This window comes from Pelobates fuscus, chromosome 12 (genome assembly GCF_036172605.1).
Source record: "Pelobates fuscus isolate aPelFus1 chromosome 12, aPelFus1.pri, whole genome shotgun sequence".
In the NCBI taxonomy this organism is placed as follows: domain Eukaryota; kingdom Metazoa; phylum Chordata; class Amphibia; order Anura; family Pelobatidae; genus Pelobates; species Pelobates fuscus.
Window position 1 is genome coordinate 81930660 of NC_086328.1, and position 17314 is coordinate 81947973.

The window sequence follows — 17314 nt, forward strand, 5'->3', positions numbered from 1 at the left end:
ACGCCACGCAGAAACCGGCTCTAAACGCCGGCGGGCGTAATAGTACGTCCTCGCTTTTATTGCTGCCCACGTGGCCGGCGGTATTCTCCCGCTGCAGATCGCGGTCAGGGGGGATGCATGGCCCCCCGGGCAACCCCCCTGTGGCCGGTGACCGCGATCTGCAGTCTCTGATCGCAGTGACAGGCTGTCACTGCGATCAGTGTTCAGCGTGTGTCAGCCGATTTCAAATCGGCTGACACACGTGGCGGCAGCTCTCCCCTTGTGCAGATCGCGGTCGGGGGACTTACCTGGCCCCCCAGGCAGTCCCCCTGGGGTCAGTGACCGCGATCTGCTAAGTCTGATCGCAGTGACAGGCTGTCACTGCGATCTCAAAGCACTCTGATCGCAGTGACAGCCTGTCACTGCGATCAGTGTTACATGTGTCAGCCTATCGGATGACACATGTAACTGGCACAATGATCCCCCTGCAGATTGGAAGGGGGGAGTGCTTGTACCACCCAGGCACTCCCCCCTGTGGTCAATTACCCAATCTGCAGGAGGTGATCACAGTGATAGGCAGTCACTGTGATCACTGATCCTGTGTGTCAGCCAGTGATGTGAAATCACTGGCTGACACTGTCTCTGCCCCCTGTCCTGTAAAAAAAATAAAATATTAGTTAAAAAAATAAATAAAAAAAATTACAGTTACAAATAAAATATACTTGGATCATATATATATGATCTAAATATATATATATATATATATATATATATATATATATATATATATATATATATATATATATATATATATATATATATATATATATATATATATATAGAAAAATAGTGCACTCTTTTTCTATGCTTATATAACACGGCTGAGGCAGCACCGAGGCAAGTACAAGACCGGCAAATTGAGTGCGGGAGATTCGAATAATATATATATATATATATATATCAAATTACACGTAGACTGATACTGATTAAATATATATAATTATTGTTATATATATATATATATATTTATATATAATATAAAAAATATATATGTAAATACGTAAAAAAATAAAATTAAAAAAATATTTAAAAATAAATAATTAAAAAATATATAGATGTGTTATTTCGTTCTAACTGTATTGTGATAATATATATATATTTATATCAAAATACACGTAGAACAAAATAATATATATATATATCATAATATATATATATCTATATACATAAATATATACGTATATATCACTATATATACCTATATATATAAATAAAAATATTTTAAAAAATTATATATATATATATATATACGTGTGTGTATATATACACATATGTATATACATATATTAATTCTACACATATATTTATGTAATAATTTTACATAATTAGGTATCCTAATTAATTACAATTAGCGGGACCTGCCTGACAACCCATGCCGAAAGTATAGGGAATTTAATTTGCTAGCACTATATTTAACCCTATAACTTTCCAAGACACCATAAAACCTGTACATGGGGGGTACTGTTTTACTCGGGAGACTTTGCTGAACACAGATATTAGTGTTTCAAAACAGTAAAATGTATAACAACGATGATATCGCCAGTAAAAGTGACGTTTTCTGCATTTTTCACGCACAAACAGCACTTACACGGACGATATTATTGCTGCAATACTTTTTACTGTTTTGAAATACAAATATTTGTGTTGAGCGAAGTCTCCCGAGTACAACAGTACCCCACATGTACAGGTTTTATGGTGTTTTCAAAAGTTACAGCGTCAAATATAAGGCTTGTTTCATTTTTTTCACATTAAAATTCGCCAGATTGCTTACGTTGCCTTTGTGACCCTATGGTAGCCCAAGAATGAAAATTACCCCTATGATGGCATACCATTTGCAATAGTAGACAACCCAAGGTATTGCAAATGGGGTTTGTCCAGACTTTTTTAGTAGCCACTTAGTCACAAACACTGGCCAAAATTGGCGTCTTTTGCATTATTCACACACAAACAAATACTAACGCTAACTTTGGCCAGTGTTTGTGACCAAATGGCTACTAAAAAAGACTGGACATACCCCATTTGCAATACCTTGGGTTGTCTACTATTGCAAATGGTATGCCATTATGGGTGTAAATTTAATTCCTGGGCTACTATACAGTCTCAAAGGCAACGTAACCAATCTGGCGAATTTCAATTTCAAATGTAACACGCTATATTTGACCCTGTAACTTCACAAAACACCATAAAACCTGTACATAGGGGTACTGTTTTACACGTGAGACATCGCTGAATACAAATATGTGTATTGTATTGCAGTAAAAGCAAACAGTATTTTGACATCCACAGTTAAAATGTCACATACAACTAAAAAAAATTTAAAAATTATTTTTTTCTCCCATTTTTTTATATATTTTTTATATTAAATTATGTTCAATACCTAAATATTTGATGTTAAATGAAAGCCCTGTTTCCCCTGAATAAAATGATATATAATAAGGGGGGATGCATTTAATATGAAAGAGGTGAATTACGGTTGGACAGACATATAGCGCAAATGCCAGGTTTTGTTTACGTTTTGTTCTGTTCACAACTTGTACATTTGGCTGCGGTGTTAAGGGGTTAATAAAATGCATGATGTGCACATGCACTGTCTCTCCAGAGACACTGGTAGCCTAGAATTCTAATCCTGTGCTGCCTGGGAATTTTATAGCATTGACTTGCACTATGCTTCTGTTTGGAGTGTTCTGTACACCATTGCCTTTATGATTTAAAGGGACACTAGTTAGCTGAACCAGCTTAATTGAGTGCATCTGGTGTATATAGCCTGTCCCTGCAATTTGAGCACTGTAAAGGCTTTGTTTTCATAGAAAATGTAGTGTTTACATAGTTACCTAGGAACACCTCATGTGGCTCTGACATGTGCTTTCTAATCCAGTATTGCAGTGTGCAGCACTGACATTCAGCATTTTCACTTTGCATGGAGATGTGGATTGGTGCAGTGTCTTGCTGCACATGAGCAATAGCCTCCAATTGCTTTCCTATGGGATAAGTTAATATTTAGGTATAACATTTAAGCCCTTAAGCACCTAAACTCACTACTCCTGGGAAGCAATGACTAATACACATAAACCCCAGATACAAAAGACTAAAATTAATAATTACTTGCAATCCCAAATCCATATGCACATTTACATCATTTATTTAAAAGTTCATGAGTTTGTGATAGCATACAATGGCAGGGCCAGGTACAGCAAGAACAGAGCAGGAAAACACCTTTCCCATGTTATTAATAAGGGGGTCAGTTAAACACTATGGTCAGGAATACGTTTGTTTGGCTTCTAGTGTTCCTTTAAGAATTGTGATTGTGTTGAGGAAGCCTAGACAATCTCCCTGCCATTTTCCTGCAGGGACATTCAGACGTCTGAAGCAGTTTAAGTAAAACTGCTATACAAGATACATTTGGATAAGACTACATGAATCCACAAAATGTATAGATAACCCCCTCTTTTGAAGTTGGAGTCTCACTTTCCTTGCATCAAGCACAGCCATTTCTAGTTCAGTGGAACCCACTATAGAAGGGAATAAACAAAAAAAGAAAAAAATGCCATTCTACCTGTGTATGATTTACTGAGAAGATAAGCTTAAAAAGTAACTTTTAATAAATAAATCTAAAATAAAAATATATTAAAGAAAAATATGAACAGCAGGAGTGAGTGGAGACTATACAGAGAGTAAAACTGAATACTTATACAAGCTGTAAGAGTGTATACATAACTAGAAAAGCTACAATTTCTGGGGAAATTGTGTGAAGTGTTCTTGCCTCCACCAGTAGTCTACAACTGGAGTGGGCGGAGTAACTGTTATTATTTATTTATATAGCACATTTAATTGCAACGTTGTTGCACAGTTACATTAAAACATACATTTATAAAAACATTAGCAGGTGTGAAAAAGGCTTTGTCTATGACATCACTTGCTGCTGCAGCCTTGTACAGGTCAGAGTATTTTGGCAGTTGCCATCTTCAAACGGTCGTATTTTAAAAACTATAAATCCTACAGCGAAGAGCTTTATATTGTGCGAATCACAAGACCCAGACCTACATTTTGATGCATAGTATGTCTATGCAATATTAACAATGAAGGCACAGTCGCAGTTTAGAAATTGCCCTTCAAATGTGAGCTTTGCAGAGTGGAGTTTCAATGATTGTCAATGGACTGCGTGAGTAGCAAACAAATGCTCATATTGCGAAAACAATCAGGACTATGGCTTAGCCGTGGACATTTTTAGTGGCAGCAGGGATAGCTGAACATTTTGATATAAGATTTGTGTAGGTGGGCCTGAAAATGAGGGAGTGGTGGCAGTTTAGAAATCATGTCCTGATTTTTCAGCTTTTGCCAGCTCCCACTCTAGCTTTGCCATTCATTCCTATGGGACAAATTTCGCCACAAGAACGACGATATTCCGAGAACCATTCGGCGAAACGTTCCACAAAGTAATAGCAATCCGATCGGGAACAATCTGCACGATTTGGTATATTTTTGTCTATGTAGTGTAAAAACTGTGGGAGGAGTTAGGGTGGCAAATTTGGCTATAATAATAATATATATGTGAGAACATTAAGTGGTCTTGCTATGCAAGAACACTTAATAACACTAATGCTGAAGCAATACTGTTTTGATATAATATAACATCAGGGTATTCTCAAGTAATAGAGGTGATACTGTATTAAATATCACTAATAGCTGTAATAGCTCCCCTCTGATGAGCTTCACTGGCTAAACATGAACGTCAGGGGCTCTGGACACAATTGGTTTCAGCACCTAACTCTCTCCTTATCAATTGCTAAATTACCGACATCAAGGTCTTTCATGTCCAGCATCTCAGGAGTGCATATTGGGGACTCTTAACACTAATTTTATGTACTCTGTACATACTTTATTTCTTTTTCCTTTTATGTTTATGGGGGGTGATTGATAAGACCAGGCATTTTATTAAGGGGTGCCCTCGAAGGCACAAGACTCAGGAATCTTTATTCTATACACCTTCCTCTGTCACTGTCTGTATATTTTCTACCACCTAGGCAACCTGTTCGCAAACCCCCTCTTTACACTTTACCTATTATTTAGATACAGCTAGCACTTAGGCTACTTGTGACTTTTAACCGGTTAACTGCTGCCTGTCAGCAGTCCTTCTCAGGTGAGCTACTACATTGTGCTGCACTGTGGTCAAGCATAACATATCATTCAGTGCAGGCAGCCGTTGTTACACTAGAATATACTGCTAGGTATCTTGCAGAAAAAAAACAACGGAGTCAGGTCAGCAACCCCTTATTTTTCACTTCACTGCTTGACAGAAACCTTTATTATTAATATGCTGCCACGATCTAGGCAGCTTTTGTGATATTTAACTGGCTAATCGCCGTCTGTCAGAAATCTCTTAGCTGAACCATTATCTTTGATCTTTCTGAGGTTAAGCACCATAGAACATTATCAATTATTGTATGTGGAGTTAACCCATGTCATTAGTTGTACTATCATGTAGGGATTTACTTCTCCATAAATCTTTCAACTATTGACATCACTGGTTTAGCAGTCGTCTTATCTCCCCCCTCTTGTTACAGCTATTAGTGATATTTAATACCGTATCACCTTTATTACTTGGGAATACCCTGATGTTATATTGTAGCAAAACAGTATTGCTTCAGCATTAGTGTTATGTATGCACTTTTACAGCTTGTATAAGTAGCCAGAGTTTTACTCGCTGTATAGTCTCCACTCACTCCTGCTGTTCATATTATTTTTCTTTAATATATTTATTTTAGATTTAGTTATTAAGTCACTTTTTAACCTTATAATCTTCTCAGTAAATCACACAGGTAGAATGCCTTTTTTTCTTTTTATTCTCTGATATTCACATTTAGGCGTTACCCCCTTATTTGTGCCTTCTACCTTGTGATCTCTTAATTTTGGCCCTAGGTTAATTTTCATTTTCTTCGTATAACCACTATAGAAGGGGGCTGGCTCTGGTACACCAACACTACATCCCTTTCAGCGTAGTTTTCCCCTCTATATTTTGGAAATATCCTGTTTCTAGTACGTACCTGCATTTAAGATTACATAGAATTCATGATGTATAGTGCAAAAAAATTTTTTACAAAAAATTATGTGAACATACACAGGGCTTGTCCCACTGGCACCAGGGGTGGATCTGCATGTTGGCACACCTAACCTTTAAAGAACCATTAGACACCCAGACCACTTCAGCTCAATGAAGTGGTCTGGGTGCCAGGTCCAGCTAGGTTTAACCCTTTTTGCAGTAAACATAGTTTCAGAGAAACTGCTATGTTTACTTTAGGGTTAATTCAGCCTCTAGTGGCTGTCTCATTGACAGCCACTAGAGTCACTTCCCACTGATTTTAACAGTGAGAAGACACCAGCGTCCACAGGAAAGCATTGATAATGCTTTCCTATGAGACTGGCTGAATGCACGCGGCTCTTTCCACACATTCAGCCTATAACCGGGAAACCGTGTTCAACCCCTTCCTCTCCATCCAGCCCGGTGGGAGTGGGACCCTGAGGGTGGGGGCACTATAGTGGTCCTTTAAATGTATCCTAGTCACCGTTTCTCCACACTCCTTGGATCTTGCCTAGTGTCTTATCCCATATATACACACACACACCCATCCACACAGTTAAGTCTCCCTCTCCTGCTCCTTACACCAAGGATCGGGGCTAAACCCCCCTGTATCTAATGGTGATAATTTAGGGACTCCTGATTACCCTCAGCATGCACCTAATAGACAAAGCGCTAAACTCGACCCCAGCTGCCTGTAGATAGGAAGCTTCTTCCATGTGGGACCCGGGTAGAGGATACAAAAAACATGTCATGCTATTGCATCAGAGCACAGATTTATATGAAGTAAACCGTTTTGAAGTTATCCAAGCTCATCTATTGAAAATTGAGCTGATTTAATAGGACCCTACTTCAAGAACAGATTTAGTTTACAAAGTTCAAAAAAACATTTCAAAGTATGGCATAATATACATTAACACAAGACACAAAGCAAATTTGAGTAAATGTTTTATTTAAATTGAAGACCATGATCAATTAAAACTACAGTACATTCTAGTCATATAGTCAATGTTTATCTCCACAAATCATTTAATTAGTTTCGTTCCAATGCCATTACATGCCCAGCATGAGTAATCCAAGTACAGCTACATTTAACTAGGTCACAAACATTTAAAGTGCAGCAGGCATATGGTCTACAAATAAATTAGCTCCCCCCAAGCTTAGAGACTAGAGACTATTTTACTCTTAGAAGCAGAAAAAAATACAAAAGTTAGAAGTTCCTAAACAGGAAGGTGTCAGTGCAGACTTGACACTAGTCTGCAGGGAAAATGGACCTCTATACATTTTGCAATTGGCACAAGTCATGCTTTCTGCACCCTTAAGTATGACTATTTCATAAGCCAGCTTTAACATGAGATAGATTATATATATATATATATATATATATATATATATATATATATATATATATAGTGCCTTTTCTATAGTATGCACTATATGTGTAGCAGTTTCCAAATTAATCTTTGCTGTTAAAGACCAAGCTCATTTCAATATTTTTTTTATAGCAGTAAGTGCATGTAATACATTGGATCAGAACTGCATTTACTATCCTAGATTTTCTCTTACTTAGGGGGAGAGAGAGCACACGAGAGGTTTTTATATGCACATTAAAAGGAATGCAGTTTTTATATTACAACAAATTAAAAGATACGGCCTTTGACATTATGCACCATTTCTAGTTTTAAAAAGGGACACTCCAAGCACCACAACAATTTAATCAGAATAAAGTTAAAGTGACAAGAAGCCGCAGACAAGTCCTCAGTGTCAGCTGAAGTTCTCAGCAGCTCCCCATTCACGAAATTAAGTGAAGAAATGCACACTTTAAACTTTTGTGAATGGCAAGCTACTGCTCTATGGCACCCATATGTGAGGCTTCCTCTTTGAAAACTCAAGACTACAACTAGAGTTAATGGGCAGAGTTAACCAGTACTGAACAGGTTACTCAGGGATTAAACTGTGTTAGTAGTTTAACCCATAAAGGTAAGCCGGCACCAGAGACCCCGGGGCACCATAACTCCGTTTTAGTAAGTTAGCCACGAAAGGTAAAGAATGAGGGGGGAAACAAGTTAAAGATACAGCATTTTTAAAAAGCATACATATACAATTAATCGTCCAAAACCTGCAGATAGCCTTGTGGTCACATTCAGGCCTGTTGGTCCTTTCAAATGGCAGGAGGATAGAATTCTGGGGATCCAAACCTGAAAATAGATAAATAAAAAATAAGTTAAATAAGGAACAGGCCCATTGAGCTCTACAGATCACACAGGATTGCTTGTCCCAGCGATTGAGGATAGAACCAGCTCACAGACAGAGCTGGCACCGAAGACATAGCACCGGGTACTATGATCTACCTCCGTACATTACACTCAGGGGTACAGAGAACGCCCTGAGTGCCAAGAAATAGAGGCACCAAAACAACAACTAGCATCCCCACTGCTTATCAATATAGCCCAACCCATGTAACATAATCAATGTAAACATAATCGCTGTAAAGAGCCGCCCACACACAACCACTCCGACTAACCTTGCAGCGAACACAGAGACCGTGTGGTGTGGGGGCACGGCCTTATATAGCCCTACTCCGACCAACGAGAGTAAGTTCAGGATAGAGCGTCTACTTCCGGGCAGCTGACCAATCAAGAGTAAACATTTTCTTTGCCGTAGCGAGATGCAAGAAGGAGGCTTGGAACGCAAAGTGAGCCGGATGTTGAGTTCTATAGCGGTGTACATGTGAATTCAGCATGGCTCCTGGAGGAAAGATTAATCGTCCTAAAACAGTAAGTGAACGGGGTGTTTGGGAAACAGACTGAGATTTGTTAGTTACTGAAATCATATTTTAAAAAGTTATTTATTTTAATGTACACACGTGTTTTAGCCTTTACAGTCACTCTCCTAACTACACTGGAAATCACACATCAACCACTTTTATTCACACAAAGCAATCTAGCCACATATACTCACACCAAATACAGCATTTGTCAATTATACATTCTGCTTTATAGACATCTATGTATAGATACTTGCATTCATACACTGACACATTTAGATCCATAGATCCATTAGTACAGGCAAAAATCACATTAACACATCTAAATATAAATGCACATGTAGACACACTCACATTAATGTTTAGATGCATACATTTGCTGGCTTAAAGTAGGTTTGTCACTTCTTTGGGGGTGATAATTCTGATTCCCTCACCCTAACTTGGGTGACGTATGCTACAGAGGTTAATGAATATAAAAATAAATAATGCTCAAAACTGAATTACTTGTAGCATACTCTAGTAAGGTTTAACTGACAAAATGTAGTTTAAGAGGCTCTTAACCTCTCAATAAACTTCACCATAGCAACTTCCTTGAGTAGCCTGATCTCTTTTGTTGTCTTCAATGTGATCTGACTGATGCAAAAACAAGATATCACCTTCCACGTTTCTTTGCTATGTCTTCTAAACTAATAGTTTCAATTGTTTGGGAAACTTTGTGATTGAGAAGTGTTATTTGTATTTTCTCCGCAGGACTTGCACAAGAACTTATTTAAGCGCCGCCGTGTTTTACAGCGTGAGAAACGCAAAAACCGCAAAGTGATTGGAGCTGTAGTGGACAAAGAATTAATAACTGTTAATCACCTCCGAAAGAGATCGTAAGTTGTAAGAATTCCAAGAAGTTCTGCCATGATTGCTTCTCTCATTAATCCCACTGGGGCTTTTGTCCTTTGTGGACACCACTTGCCATCTTTAGATCACCTTGCCTTCTTTACACGTAGGACTACCACATCATATTTGTACCTGGCACACTCATAATAATGCGTACTCCTGAGATACAATTGGTAAAATGTAGACTGAAATATTAAATTTCCATTTTACCAAACAAACCTTTGAAGTATGCATAATTTATTACTTTTTCATAAAGTGGTTTCAGGGTAACCTTATTTAAACCACTTCAGATTCAGCTGTATAATTATTATTATCATAAAGCCAATATATTTTTCAGCACCTTGCAATTCTATAATATTTAACATATAATATCTTAACAGGTAATTTATGTGCAATATACTAGATGGACTAGATCTTGATATACTCAATGTGTGCTGCCAGGAGTACTTGGACTTGCATGTACAAATCGAGTACTTGGTTGCGGTCCTTCATATGAAGTGCCTTCAGTGTACTGGACTTTCTGCAAATTCGTACCTGTTTCTTTAATGTGCCAAGTGTAAATGAAGGAGCAATTTGACCTGAATTTCTTGCTGTTCTAAATCATCATAAGAGGTTTCCACAGATGACCGCTCTATCTACTGTTAAGAGCTGGTGCACCTCATCTATCTCCATTGTGAGGATCTGATACTCCTGAATGGGATCTACTTTATACATAAAGCTGGATTACTTGAGACAGTTTTCATTAAAATAGACGAGCTGTATGTTCTGTTCTTATTAGATATCTATACTTATATTAACTAACAATTGTACACACTGGGTAGAGTGAGTTTTGGGACCACTATTATACATTTGTACATTTCTGCGCTTGACGCTACTCTCTTTTGCTTTATTTTAAATATTTAAGATGCACCAGGCACTTCAGTGTCTTACTCCATTGTCTTTTGTAGGTAATTAATGTAAACAATATTGACAAGAGATAAAGAAGGCCCTGCTCAAACGAGCTTATAATCTATGAGGAAGGAGTATAGATACACAAAATGAATGACAGCATGTCAGAGGGGACGATGTATTGATTGATAAGATGATGGTTTCAAAATAAAATAGCAAAAGTGGTGTGTGCAGAAGAACTGGACTGTGGAATTAGAGAGTGAGCTGCAAAGGAGCCTTAGGGAGGCAAAGGAACTGAGGGTAATTGTAATAACAGAAGCAAAAGACAAAACCCCATGTCATTTATTTATTTATTATTGCTATTTATATAGCGCCAACAGATTCCGTAGCGCTTTACAATATATGAAAGGAACACCCCAAGCAATACAACTACAGTGCACTTTCTACCCCTCCGCATTTGGGAAGTAGATGGGCTTTAGTGGCAAGATGATCTGACAATCAGTTCATCTCGCTGCTTTTGAATGCACACACCACTCACATGTGCTGTTTAGTGTTTACTGGTCCAACAATGCATTTGATTGGACCATGGATTGGGTATTGATGTTGCCATGTGACACTGGAGAAGACAGGGAAATGATCGTGGAGAGCTTGGCCGGCACTGGATTTAAGGTACCGTATATACTCGAGTATAAGCCGAGTTTTTCAGCACATTTTTTCTGCTGAAAAACCCCAACTCGGCTTATACTCGAGTCAATAGTCTGTATTATGGCAATTTTCATTGCCATAATACAGACTGGGGGCTGCAGAGATGTTACTTACCTCTCCTGCAGCTCCTGTCAGCTCTCTCCTCCTCCGCGCTGTCCGTTCAGCACCTCGGTCAGCTCCCAGTGTAAATCTCGCGACAGAGGGGTTGGTAGTTCAGTGGGGGGGCTGTGGGGGCTGCAGAGATGTTACTTACCTCTCCTGCAGCTCCTGTCAGCTCTCTCCTCCTCCGCGCCGTCCGGTCAGCTCCCAGTGTGAGCTGACAGAGGGAGCTGACCGGACGGCGCGGAGGAGGAGAGAGCTGACAGGAGCTGCAGGAGAGGTAAGTAACATCTCTGCAGCCCCCACAGCCCCCCCACTGAACTACCAACCCCACTGGACCACCAGGGAAGGAGCCCCCCTCCCTGGCCAGCTAGCAAGCAGGGAGGGGGGACGAAACAAAAATAAATGAATAATAAAATAATAATAAAAAAATATGAAAATAATGAAAAAAAATAAGTAAATGAAAAAAAAAGTAATACAATTGCCCACCCCCCCCCCAAGGCTCTGCAACACACACACACACACACACACTGCACTCATACACACTGCACTCATACACACTGCACTCATACACACTGCACTCATACACACTGCACTCATACACACTGCACTCATACACACACTGCACTCATACACACACTGCACTCATACACACACTGCACTCATACACACACTGCACTCATACACACACTGCATTCATACACACTGCATTCATACACACTGCACTCATACACACTGCATTCATACACACTGCATTCATACACACACTGCACTCATACACACTGCACTCATACACACACACACACACTGCACTCATGCACACACACACACACACACTGCACTCATACACACACACTGCATTCATACACACACACTGCATTCATACACACACTGCACTCATACACACTGCACTCATACACACACACACACACACACACACTGCATTCATACACACACTGCATTCATACACACACACTGCATTCATACACACACACTGCATTCATACACACTGCATTCATACACACACACTGCACTCATACACACTGCACTCATACACACTGCACTCATACACACTGCACTCATACACACTGCACTCATACACACTGCACTCATACACACACACTGCACTCATACACACACACTGCACTCATACACACACACTGCACTCATACACACACACTGCACTCATACACACACACTGCACTCATACACACACACTGCACTCATACACACACACTGCACTCATACACACTGCACTCATACACACTGCACTCATACACACTGCACTCATACACACTGCACTCATACACACTGCACTCATACACACGCTGCACTCATACACACGCTGCACTCATATACACACGCTGCACTCATATACACACGCTGCACTCATATACACACGCTGCACTCATATACACACGCTGCACTCATATACACACGCTGCACTCATATACACACGCTGCACTCATATACACACGCTGCACTCATATACACACGCTGCACTCATATACACACGCTGCACTCATATACACACGCTGCACTCATATACACACGCTGCACTCATATACACACGCTGCACTCATATACACACGCTGCACTCATATACACACGCTGCACTCATATACACACGCTGCACTCATACACACACACACTGCACTCATACACACACACACTGCATTCATACACACACTGCATTCATTATATACACACACTGGAAATAAATATTCAATTAATATAATTTTTTTAGGATCTAATTTTATTTAGAAATTTACCAGTAGCTATTGCATTTCCCACCCTAGTCTTATACTCGCGTCAATAAGTTTTCCCAGTTTTTTGGGGTAAAATTAGGGGCCTCGGCTTATATTCGGGTCGGCTTATACTCGAGTATATACGGTAAGTTTTAGCATAACTTTAAAGAGTTTTTGTTTGGTTGTTTGTTTTTTATTGGGGGTTGGGGGAGAATGTGCCCAGTAAGGTATTTCCAAGTAATTAAAGTTTAAAAAAAATAAATTGTAGTCAACCCTTTATTTTCATGGAATTACTTATTTAGTTATATAGGCCATGGTTGGTTCAGGGTTAATAATCCTAAACCGTTCCTTAGATCTTTCAACTTGTGATCTCATTTCTTGTTCGTTATTAATTCTCCTGCTCTTTTCCTTAATACAGTTGTTTTTTTTTTTTTTTTAGTGTTTTTTTTGTTTGTTTGTTTTTATTTAAGTTATTTATATAGTCGGTTTTGTTTTTTTTAAAAAAACAGCTCCAGTGCAAGAGCCAACATCACTCTTTCTGGCAAGAAGAAGAGAAAACTTATCAAACAGTTACAGCATCACCAGAAAGAAAAAGAGAAGATGGATGGTAAGATATTTTTTGTCTGTTTTTTCACTGTTTTCTTCTTGGTCTCACTGTTCTCCGTAAGGAACCTGCGCTCATACCAATTATGCCCGGAATGCACATAACAAAATTATGTGCACATACAGGCTGTGGCCAAAGATAGTGATGATGATAATAATAACAAAGTATTTAACCAGCAAAGGTACATTTAGATACTCTGGTTTTCAAGTACGTCCTGGGGATGTTACCTTAGCCCCACATCCAGGGGGTTTTACTATTACTCAATTTCACCCCTTAGTGACCAGACCGTTTTTCAATATTCTTACTGTTTGGGACCAGGACAGTTTTAACATTTCTGTGGTGTTTGTGTTTAGCTGTAATTTTCCTCTTACTCATTTACTGTACCCACACTTATTATACACCGTTTTCTCACCATTAAATGTTCTTTCAAACGAAATGTTCTTAGCTTTTTTTGGAGAGTAATAAGCAAAAAGTACAAGTAGCACTTTGCTATTTCCAAACCCTTTTTTTTTTTTTTTTTTTCTTTTTTTTTTATTTAACAAAAGTTACATTGTAACACTAATATCTGTCTGGAATCACTGAAACATCCTTTACATGTATATATTTTTTTTAAAAGCAGACAACCTAAGGAATTATACTTTGGGGTATTTTGACTCTTTTCATGGAACCATTTTACCACCAATCTGTGCCAAATTTAAATATAAAAATAATAATTTGTGATTTTTATTTTATTTTTTTGGCACACATGGCAATTTAAGAATACATGTACTGAGATCTTTAACCCCTTAAGGACCAAACTTCTGGAATAAAAGGGAATCATGACATGTCACACATGTCGTGTGTCGTTAAGGTTTACTGCCAAAGAACACCCCAAAATGTGTTCAGCAACATCTCCCAAGTACAGTGATACCCCCCAATGTATGGGTGTGTCAGCTTCTCTGGGGGCTAAGAGGCCTTATTTGGAGGGTGTGCATTCCAATTTTTCGACTTGGAATTTTCACAGCTGGTCATCATGCACCCATGTCCTATTTGGGACATTTTTGAAGCCGGCCAATGTAATTTACTTGGGTGTCTACTTTTTTTGGGAAAGTAGACACCCAAGGATATTTGAAATGGTGATATTTTAACACTTTCCACGCACTAATTCCACGCGCTACCTTTGGGTAGTCATTTTGTTGTGTTATTTTTCTCTCACATTGTACTTTAGGCATGAATTCTTAGTTCCTGTTATGTTACTGACAAAGAACACCCCAATTTTGGATGCAATATCTTCCGAGTACAACAGTGCCCCCAATGTACAGGTTTTATGGGTTTTTGCAAACTCACAGGAGTCAAAAGTAGGGCTTTCCCCTTTTCCATGTTTGCACATTGAAATTTGCCAGATTGGTTTGCTGAGCCTATGTTGCCTTTGAGACCATATAGCAGCCCAGGAATTAAAATTAACCCCATCATGGCATACCATTTGTAAAAGTAGACAACCCACGGTATTTAAAAAGGGGTATGTCCTGTCTTTTTCTAGTAGCCACTTAGCCACAAACGCTGGCCAAAGTTAGTGTTTTTATTTATTTATTTATTTATTTATTTTACACAAAAACTGCACTTTTACTGGTGATTTCGTCATCGTGATAAGTTTTACTGATTTATAACACTCATATTTGTGTTCAGCGAAGTCCCCTGAGTATAACAATACTTCCCATGTACAGGTTTTATGGTGGTTTTGAAAGTTACAGGGTAAATATAGGGCTTGCCCAATTCCGTTTGCCAGATTGGTTTGCTGGGTCTGTGTTGCGTTTTGAGACCATATGGTAGCCCAGGAATGTGAAATAACCCATCATGGCATGCCATTTTGAAATGTAGACAACGCAGGGTATTCAAAATGGGGTATGCCAGTCTTTTGTACTAGCCACTTAGTCACAAACACTGGCCACATTTAGTGTTTTTATATACAATTTTTTTTTTTTTAAATATTTTATATAAATATATATATATATATATACACACACACACCCTTTTATTTCCTGTATATGTATAATATAATGAAATCCTATATATGTATAATATATTATAAAATGCTTTTAGTTATTTTGTAATATATAATATATGTATAATATATATTTTTTTAAAACTTTTTTTTAGCAGCCTGGGAGACTGCCTGACAGGCTCAGACAGTCCCCCTGCTGGCAGCACCTAGAGTCCAATTGCGGCGATGTGATCATGGTGATCACATGACCCTGGAGGGCCGGGGTGGCCGATGCTGGTGCAGGGGGACTGCTGGGGTTTCCTTTCTAGATACTGTCGCATATGTGTCTGTGTGTGTGTGTGTGTGTATATATATATATATATATATATATATATATATATATATATATATATATATATATATATATATATATATATATATATATATATATATTGTGTGTGTGTGCGCGCGTTTATCCTGTGTCCTACATTTTAGGGAAAGTGCATCAAGTCCTGCTATAGTCAATTAAAGTAGATAACTGCTCTGTTTTTCTATTGTCAATATCTGCATTCACATATTCATTTGTGTCCCTTCAGTGGTGCCAGTGTCTCGACCTAAGGTATCATCCAATGCAATGGAGATTCAGTCAAGCAGCATTGCCATCACCAAGAAAAAGAAGTCCAAGAAATCTCCAAAAGATATTGAAATGGAAGAAGTTGAGAACAAAGTTGATCCACTTCTGCAGGGGTCACAATAATACCACTAGTTTTTTGTTTGTTTTTTTTCCCCATCTTCTTTCTGTATTTTCAACAACTTCACAAACTTTTATTATTATATATGAAAGTCAGCATTGAACACACTGTTGGGTCACAAACCTAGTCTGTCCCAAACCTTCTGAAGTGCACTTGTTCCTCAGACTTCGTATGGTATAAAGTGGTTACTTACAAGCAAAAACCTTTTTTTTTTTCTTTTTTTTTTTTTGAACTTTGGCCTCTAGATAAGGGTTCTCTCTCTGTAGAGAAGAGCCGTGTTACCTGGAGTGGATGATTGTTGTTTATAACTGTGAAAAAGAGCTGTTCGATTCTCAGGAAGAGGAGATTTTTCGTTGACCTTTTATTAATAACAAGTGAACTCAGAGCGGGTCGTCTCTGATCGATTTATGCATTTAATTGGACTGTATAATAAAAAAAACTTCTCTCCTGTTTAATCCTTTAACCAATATTAAATCTGTAGTCTAGATTACATATGTACAAAAAATATGTAATGTAAACAGGAAGTTTTTCTTTTGTTTATTTCAATAAAATCTTTCTTCAAATCCTGTTTTATTCTGGTCAAGCAGCCAGGAGTTTCCCAGTTAAGTGGTTATGCTAAGCTGAAAAGAGAAGGCAATAGGGGTTTATTCATGAAACTGAATTGTAGCAAATTAAAATCTGAGTGGCAAACCATATTTAAAGGAACACTATAGGGCCAAGAACCCCATTGTGTATTCCTGACCATATAGTGTTAACTCCATCTATGCAGACTCCCTTAGAAAAGGGTACCT

At 38.4% G+C, this 17314-nt stretch overlaps 2 protein-coding genes and 1 non-coding gene across 3 annotated transcripts in view; 1 reads left to right on the forward strand and 2 right to left on the reverse strand.

The window, feature by feature from the left end:
- The window catches only part of CSKMT (citrate synthase lysine methyltransferase), a 30357-nt gene extending 21673 nt beyond the window's left edge, over positions 1–8684 (reverse strand). Inside the window, exon 1 of the mRNA XM_063437696.1 lies at positions 8637–8684. The gene's annotated coding sequence lies outside the window, so the exon portion shown is untranslated. The remainder of the gene's footprint in view (positions 1–8636) is intronic.
- On the reverse strand, positions 8383–8519 carry LOC134579706 (small nucleolar RNA SNORA57). Its single transcript, XR_010086248.1, has one exon. It is a non-coding gene; the product is annotated as a small nucleolar RNA SNORA57 (small nucleolar RNA).
- Positions 8685–8776: 92 nt separating the features above from the next.
- C12H11orf98 (chromosome 12 C11orf98 homolog) lies at positions 8777–17086 on the forward strand. Its single transcript, XM_063437695.1, has 4 exons — positions 8777–8889; positions 9630–9754; positions 13717–13814; positions 16368–17086. Exons 1-4 carry the CDS (start codon positions 8854–8856, stop codon positions 16526–16528), a joined length of 420 nt encoding a protein of 139 aa, XP_063293765.1. The 5' UTR covers positions 8777–8853; the 3' UTR covers positions 16529–17086.
- The last annotated feature ends 228 nt before the right edge of the window (positions 17087–17314 follow it).

What these genes read in the sequence shown, in the direction of transcription:
- C12H11orf98 (XM_063437695.1), top strand. Translation starts at nt 8,854, where the DNA reads ATGGCTCCTGGAGGAAAGATTAATCGTCCTAAAACA. An exon ending in AGATTAATCGTCCTAAAACA is followed by an intron (nt 8,890 to 9,629) that starts GTAAGTGAACGG and finishes TTTTCTCCGCAG; the next exon opens with GACTTGCACAAGAACTTATT. An exon ending in AGAAAAAGAGAAGATGGATG is followed by an intron (nt 13,815 to 16,367) that starts GTAAGATATTTT and finishes GTGTCCCTTCAG; the next exon opens with TGGTGCCAGTGTCTCGACCT.